An 8,485-nucleotide genomic window follows, 5' to 3' on the forward strand; every position below is an offset into this window, starting at 1 on the left:
TTTCACCTGCCTCATAGGAGTAAAACATCCTTATGGTTACACGGGGAAGATAAGCAGATACCTAGACTCGGCGAAGCAGAAGTTCAACGGGATGAAGTCTCACGACTGTCACATGCTGATGACGCAGATACTTCCAGTTGCAATCCGTGGGATCAGAGGCTCGAGGTCCGAGGTAATTCCAACCTCGCGATATACCAGATTAATGGTGATTTCGATGCTAAGAACCCAAGGTGTTAGCATAATGGGAGGCAATGAAACAGTCAGCAGATGTTTCGTCAGTTCAGTGGAAGGCAATCAAGTCCAATATCTTGATTGCAGTTCTTCATAGGTCCAGCTCCACAAGATTTGGTAGTCCATGACCATATTCTTTCACTAGCCGATGTCGATAGCGAGATGCATGTGATGAATTTGTTAATCTTATAATACTCGTCTACTGAATGAGGTACTCTCGTAAGGATAGGATGTGTGTGCTTAATGTTTCTCAAAATAAAACATGGATAGTTATTTTATTGACAATTCCGCGAATAACGAGATAGCTCTAGTGAGCGGTGACACGGTCAATCAATCTCTACCAACTCCGTGGTCTGGGTAATATATCGGCGCACCGAACTACCCCATAGTCGCCAACAATTACCGCGATCCGCCACGTGCTGGCAGGCAGTCAAGTAACCGTGGTTCCGGTGGTTGGCGCGAGAGCCAAAGGCACTCACTCATTCCATCGCCTCTTCTCTCCGCCCACCCAAGGTTCAGCAGGAGGGAGCCAAGTGTCCTTCCGCGCCGCGCCGCCCCGCGTCCACAGGTCTCTCCGCTTCTCGTCATCCCCGCTGAGATTCTCTCCCCCTCTTCCCTTGCCCATCGGCAGCTCCTAGGCTAGCACTGTTGAGTGAGTTCCAGCAGCATCCGGGGTCGAGCTCCACACATTCTCGCAGAATGCGCGGCCACTCGACGACACCCGCCACTCACGATGTTTTTCTGTTGATCTAGGATCGGCGAACGTCCCGAGGTTCCCGTTGGCCAGGCCCAGGATCTCAGGCTCGCCCGTCGACTCGCTCAAGGTAAGCCCCCCCTCCGATCCGGTTTCGTTGGATTGGAGACGGGATACCCCCAAATGCGGAGATTTATCTAATCATACTCAACGGGTTGTCATTTCTCTTGTCCCAGTACAAATCTTGCAGCTGATGGTTTTTCTTTGACTGTGCAATGCATGTCCAGTGGAAAGATGGGGTGCGAAAGATGCGAGCGGAGGGATGAACTCGACTACTGCAATCTGGATGACCGGGAAAAATACTTCCTGATGTTTATTGTCGATGACTGTGGTCAGGAGATGGTAAATCACATTCAACCATACTACTTCAGATTCTTGTACCCCCTTCGTCCCAAAATAAGTGTATCAACTTTGTGCTAACTTAACTTTATGGTTTATCAGATTTTTCCGTCACATTCTATTGTACGATGACAACTAGGTGGATTACTTGCTTGATGTAGCACAGGCACCCACCTCTGTTTTTAGTCCTAGACTCCTAGCCACCCATCGGTCAAGGGTAAATTTGACCATACATGCTTACTACATATGGTTAGTTATTAGCTGACTAAAAAAAGGAAGACTTTCGTGCAAAGAGAAAAGGAACATTTTGATTTGTATTTAATTGTTCCTTTCCAATTAATAATTTCTCAGTTTCACCTATATTAACACTGAAGAGATAAATTTCCTCTACCTCTTCGTATGACATGGATACAGTTTGCAAGAATTATACCTACATGCATGTTCTTCTAGAGCATTTAAATAACAAAATGTACTTTTGTGCTCCAAATTAGCCCATATTAACAATAGATCGGAAGGTGAATACTTTCCTTATTTATTATGATATTTTCTCAACCGTTTTACTTCCACCTCATTCATCGATTGTTCAGCTTTTATTTTGATTGTGCAAGTTCTACACCTTTTATCGCATTTCAATAATTTCAAGAATAAAAAATTCAGACTTGTACATGTGGAATACTCTGTGCACTTGCAAAAACTTTATGTAATGATATGCATGAGAACTATTCTGGTCGAAAACATATGCGTGAGAAACTAATGGCTTATAGTAAAGTTGGCGTGCCCTTAGAATCTACGAGATAATGATGATCTCTATGATTGGATAATGAAAAACTAATGGCTCACTGTAAAAGTGGTGCCAATGCAGTTTCTCATGGGAATAAGTTTGATATGCTCTGTACACTACTGCATATGCCAGTGTAAACTAAGATGTGAATTGTATCCAAGTGATGCATGTTCTTGAAAAAAAATCCAAGTGATGCAATACTTCAGAAATTTGGATATATATTCTGCTCATGTTTGTTCTTGTAAAAGTTAATTTCAGTTTTAGCATTGAAAGATCTTCATAACTGAGATTTAACCTAGGGGTGAGAGTACAGATTGAGTATCGGTTGTGTTACCATGCGATCTTTCTATGTTATTGATTGTATTCTTTGTTTGATCAATTACCTTGGAAGCTGAAACTCCATATAGTACTGTACTATTGTAGGGATATGAACATACTGTGAAAGTATGCATTACCTCTGCAACATTTTTTCAGGAACCAAAATGATTAGCGTGATAGAATAAACACTAAATGCCCGGAGAGTGAAGGTAGAGAATTAAGCTAGCACCTTTTCTGTCGTCATGTTCTCAAGAGAGATATCTATTATCTTATTTACGCCATACTTGCTCGTTGACTCGTTGTTTACTGACCTCACAAGAACCATGCTCTTAAAGTTTGAACTGTATTATTAATCCTGATTCTTTCTGCAGATCGTCCCAGATGAATTTCTGAGACGTTTCAGGGGTGAGATCCCAAGGGAGATCAAGCTAGAAACACGAAATGGTCACAGTTACACCATTGGAGTTGCCAAGTATCCAGATAAACTAGTTCTTCAAGCGGGATGGGGGCTATTCGTCAAAACCTATGATCTACGTATGGACGACTGTGTGGTATTCAGATACAAAGGAAACTCTCAGTTTGGTGTCATAGTTTTTGATCGATTTGGCCGCGAGAAAGCATTTTCTGTTATTACAGACAATGCTCCTCCTGTACAGGAAAGTCACAACAGGGGCACTGAAAATGTGGACCGTTCTCATGGTCATTCTCAGCCCATGGAAGTGCAATCGCCTATTGCAACTGCCAACCATTCTGACGGGCGTCCTCAGCCCATGCGAATGCAACCACCTACTGAAAATGCAAACCCTTCTCATGCGCATCCTCAGCCCATGCGAATGCAACCACCTACTGAAAATTTGGATGACCCTGTTGGTTTTAGTCGGCCCATGGAAATGCAGCCGCCTACTGAAAATGTGGACCATTTGTTTGGCCATAGTCAGCCTATGCAAATGCAACCATCTACTGAGGCTGTGGATCATTTTGCGCAAATGCAACCATCTACCGAGGCTGTGGATCATTCTAATGGTCATGCTCAGACCATGCGAATGCAACCATCTAGCGAGGTCGTGGATCATTCTAATGATCATGCTCAGACCATGCAAATGCAACTGTTTTGTAGACCTACCAAGCTGAGACAAACAAAGCTTCAATGGGATTACTCGAGCAAGGGCAACAAGACAGCAACGAGTCCTTCAGATACTCCCAGTGAGTTATTTCTTGCAATTTTTTATTATAGAGATACAATTCCATTCCAATCAAACTTGATGTTTCCATATTTTATTGACATATTGATTAGTTATTTTCATTTTGTGCATAGGAGATTCTTTGTCCTCAGAACATGATATTGAAGGTTGTGCTTCACCTAGATACACGCTCACATATAACAGCAGTCTAAATACAGTGCAGAAGGAGGAAATTGAAGAGAAGGTCAAATCTATTCATAAGGACAATCCAATCTTTGTGGCTGTGATGAGGAGGTTCAATGTTACAGGAACCTGCACTTTAGTGAGTGTTGAATTTTTACTGTTGAAGGAGCATTCTTCTAGAACTGCGCATCAAGCTTATTAAACCATAGTTTTCTGTTGAAAGTACTGTTTTGAATGCTTTCACTCATTAACCCTTCCATGACTAAACTTGCAGATCCTATACTTCCTAGTATTTTGCACTTTACTTGAATGCCATTATCTAATTATCTTCCCCCAATTATGTCACTAGACTTTCTCCAAGAAATATGTTCAGACGCATGTGGGTGATAAGGAGCGAAGGGTATGTCTTCAGCGATTTGGGAAGAGGTGGGATGTGCAATTTAGCAGTAGCCGTGAAGTCAAAAGGATTGTTAGTGGCTGGCGGAAGTTTGTGAAAGACAATGATGTAGAGACCGGTGATATCTGCATCTTTGAATTGTTGAAGATTGATGAGATGTGCACAATGGAAGTCCATATCATCCATGCGAAGGATTTTGATAGACCCTCCCAAATTGGTGGGTGGAGTGTCGAAGGACGGTGTAAAGAAGCTACTACTAAAACTGTGGAACCTTCTCATTCTCGTCCTCAGCTCGTGCAAATGCAATTATGTAATGCAAGTGTAGAGGATTCTTATTCTCTTCCTCAGCCCATGGAAATGCAATCACCCTCAACGGAAAGAAAGATACGAGTTGAAACGGTTAACTCGAGTCCGGGCAACGAGGGTACGACGAGTTCTTCCTTCTCTGATTCATGCAGTTCATGTTACTAGAGACACAGTCGTTCCTTCCAAATCATATGTGGCATCGTCATCTTCCACAGCTATATTGAATAGTTGTTTTGTTCTTTTCTTCGTGCAGGAGATTCTTCGATGTCAGAGGATGGTGTCACTTTGACTGGTTGCATCGGTGTGCATTTGAGGCGCATACCTTTAGTTCAGAAGAAGGTAGTGAAGCAGAAGGTCGACCTTATTGGTTCTGAAATTCCCATCTATGTGCTCGTGATGCAGAAGACCAATGTTACAGGAAGATTCACTCTGGTGAGATCCATATTTTCTCATATAATTTCCTTCGAAGCAAATATTTTATTCTTCTGTGCATAATCTGCTAGTGCTACGGTGCATTTGTTATGTTATTTTTTTCCGAGAACTTGGAAGTTTTTTGTTTTCTTTAGAGAACTAGGTAGTGCATTTGTTATGTGGGGTGATCGCAATACCATCGCAGGCCCTTGGCCCAAGCCCACCAGAAGAGGTGCCGCTAGTGCTACTTAGGAGCAGGCAGGCCCTTGGCCCAAGCCCAGAAGAGGTGCCGCTAGTGCTACTTAGGAGCAGGCGGCAGTCTCTGCCTAGTTGTGTAACCATGTTAGGTTTGCTATTTCCTTTTAGAGATTAGATTAGATATATTTCCATTTTGTTAGGTTTCATCTAATAAGAGTCTTGTACATTTCCTCTAAAAAGAGTCTTGTAAATAGCTATATGATGCCACCGCCAGACCCTAATTCATTAGTATCAATCAAGCAACAATGTATAGATCGATCCAATGTTCATACCAACATATGCCTTGTTGAACTTTTGCTCACAGATAAAAACACTATTGTGAATGCTGTAGATTCATAACCTGTAGTTGATTATTTCACTTCCTTTTTCCTTTGACAACTTGACTAGGAGTAATAATTTTCACTTTCCTGATTTGCTTGAATGCCATCATCTGACATTCTTCTTTTCCCTGTCTGTAACCAACCAGAGCATCTCCAAGAAATATGTTCGCAGACATCTGGGGGACGAGGTGCGAAGCATCTGGCTGGAGCGAGATGGGGAGAGGTGTCAAGTGACGCTGGGACGCAAGCCTCAGAACAACAGGGTTGTGGGTGGATGGATAAAGTTTGCCAAGGAGAACGGGCTGCGGGTGGGCGATGTCTGCCTCCTCGAGCGGCTGAGGCACTGCAAGGAGTGCACGATGAAGGTCCACATCGTCCGCCGCGTAAAGCGTGCCGGTTGATCAACGGGAGTGTTCATCTGTTTCCACCGATCCTTTGCATCGTCGTTAAGACTTTAACAAGGTGTTGTTTACTCAGTTTAGTCAGTTCGTTGGAGGTCCTTGTTGGTTTGTTAGGGGTCGCATAATGGCGCAGGTGTTTGCTTGAACAGACTTCCGTGGTTTGAACCAGTAACGCCGGCGAGTCGCGGTGATGAATTTCAGTTGAGTGGACCTAGTTTGTGGAACAGCAGATGTGCAGGTTTGTTCAAGTCGTTGATAACGAGGTCGCATATGTGTGTGTGGGCTGCGTTTTGGATCTTCAACGCTGGCCGGCCCCTTCCGTTTGTTATTTTCTTTTATTTATTACCTTTTCATTTTGGCTGGGATGAGATTCCTCTTTTGTATTTTCCTTGGTATCTTCAGTTTAAATTTTCTTTGCATAGTTTACACCAACGAGCTGCAGGTTGAGTGTAGGTGTTTCCTGGTAAAAGCTTGGAAGAATTGAGAGAACTACAGGTTGAGTGTAGGTGTAGGTTGCTCTGAGCGGCATGTGCTTCGTGGGGCTGGCTTGCTCGCATCAGGCTGGGTCCGGCTGACGGTGTCATCCGCCTTTTACAGGCTTCTTCCAAACTTTCTAAACACCCCCCTCCCTGATTTCAATGGGGCTGGGCCCGTGCCTCTACTAATAACCAATTAAAGACTGCCACAACACCCTGTAATCCCCTCACCCCTGTAGCACCCTGTACGTGTAGCAAAGCTCCTTGCCCGGCTGTGCGTCGGGTCGGGTGAGGCAGCTGGTTGGCCTCTCAGTCGCATGCGTCTGTTCGGTTCCCGTGCCCGGATGTGCCCAGGTGTGCCGGCCTCCCTCCATGCGCGCCGCCTTGCACGTTTGAGAGGCGTTTGCCAGGGCTCTTTGCCCACCCGCGCACGAGGAGCTTACATGGCGCCGGCTCGGTTTGTGACCGTTGGGGCTGCCGTCGGGTGGGCCCTTGGGGTGTGGTCTGTCGGTTTTCTGGTGTATTTTTTTTTGAAAAGGAGAAATACCCTTGGCCTCTGCATCAATCGATGCATGCAGCCATATTATTAAATAAAAACATAACAAGGTTATAAGGTCCGAAGATGCTCATAAACTGAGCAGTAGTCGTAAGTAAATAAATCTGAAAACGCCACATCGGGTGATATAGAACTGAAAAAGTGCCACATCCGGTGATATAAAAAAAGCTAAGATGCCTATACACCTAGCCTATTATTAGCTCGCTATTCAAATCGGCCGAAAATAGCCCATGCTACAGTCTTCCAACGGTTGCACCCAATAACCAATAGCTCTCTGAACCCCAGTAAGAAACATATACGGATCCAAGTTGTAGCTCTGTAGATAGCATGCAAAAAATTGGTGAATTGTATCCCATTAAAATCATATCATTTCTAGTGTTCCATATAGTCCAAAATAATGCACATACTCCTATCTGAATATGTTTAGCTAAGTATACGTCCACTCCATTAAGCCACGTCGCAAATAACGTGTTTATGCTCCTTGGAGGTTGAATGTTATAGGCTATATGAATTGATTGTCATAATAATTGTGCAAGAGGATATTCGAGAAAGAGGTGTTTAATCGTTTCATTTTGATCACACAAACAACACCTAGAGTTACCAACCCAATTCCCTTTTGCCAAGTTATCTTTGGTTAGAATAACCTCTTTATGGACAAACCACATAAATATTTTAATACAAAGCAAAACTTTAATCTTCCAAATGTGCAATGACCTCGACAATGGCCCAGAGTCAATTAGTTCAGAATACATGGATTTCACTGAGAAGATTCCATTCGTGGTTAACTCCCAGCGAATTGTATCCGCCTGATCAGATAGGTGGACCCCCATCAATCTATGAACCAGGTGCAACCAAGCATTCCAACGTTCCCCTACTAGGGATCTCCTAAATTGGATATTAAGTGGTATCGAATTTAATACTGTGGCAACATAATCCTCCTTACGTTGCACAATACTATATAAGCATGAATATTGCAAAGCCAAAGGCATCTCCCCTAACCATGTATCCTCCCAAAATCGAGTAGTATTACCATTACCAATTAGGAATTTCACTCGTTGGAAGAAAGTTGCTTTCGTCCTCGTTAATCCCTTCCAGAATGGTGAGTCCGTTGGCCTAGCGATGACTTGGGACAAAGTCTTAAGAGTGTAAATATTTATTCCGCAAGATTTGTATCCACATACCCTTAGTCTCAGTAGATATTTTGTATAGCCACTTGCTAAGCAGACATCTATTTTTGACCTCTAAATTTTCGATCCCTAACCCGCCCAGGTCTTTTGGTCTACAAATAATATCCCATCTAGCCAATCTATACTTCTTCTTGGCCTCATCACTTCGCCAAAAGAATCGGGATGTATAAAAGTCAAGTCTTTTCCGTACCCCTACCGGTACCTCAAAGAAGAACATCGGCAGGCTCGTCAAAATTGAATTTATCAAAACCAACCAACCTCCGTATGACATGAGCTTGCCATTCTAGCAGCTCAGTTTCTTTTCAAATCGATCTTCTATACATTTCCATTCCTTGTTCATTAAACATCTATAATGAATTGGGATCCCTAGATTACTAAAAGGTAAG

At 43.3% G+C, this 8,485-nt stretch overlaps 1 protein-coding gene across 1 annotated transcript; it reads left to right on the forward strand.

Annotated features, from left to right (window-relative positions):
- The first annotated feature begins 251 nt into the window (after positions 1 to 251).
- On the forward strand, positions 252 to 6,149 carry LOC123089970 (B3 domain-containing protein LOC_Os12g40080). Its single transcript, XM_044511487.1, has 9 exons — positions 252 to 348; positions 621 to 799; positions 985 to 1,055; positions 1,213 to 1,327; positions 2,795 to 3,626; positions 3,718 to 3,926; positions 4,137 to 4,608; positions 4,744 to 4,922; positions 5,626 to 6,149. The coding sequence occupies exons 1-9, from the start codon at positions 252 to 254 to the stop codon at positions 5,878 to 5,880; spliced, it is 2,409 nt and encodes an 802-aa protein (XP_044367422.1). The 3' UTR covers positions 5,881 to 6,149.
- The last annotated feature ends 2,336 nt before the right edge of the window (positions 6,150 to 8,485 follow it).

Source organism: Triticum aestivum, chromosome 4B (genome assembly GCF_018294505.1).
Source record: "Triticum aestivum cultivar Chinese Spring chromosome 4B, IWGSC CS RefSeq v2.1, whole genome shotgun sequence".
NCBI classification, from domain to species: domain Eukaryota; kingdom Viridiplantae; phylum Streptophyta; class Magnoliopsida; order Poales; family Poaceae; genus Triticum; species Triticum aestivum.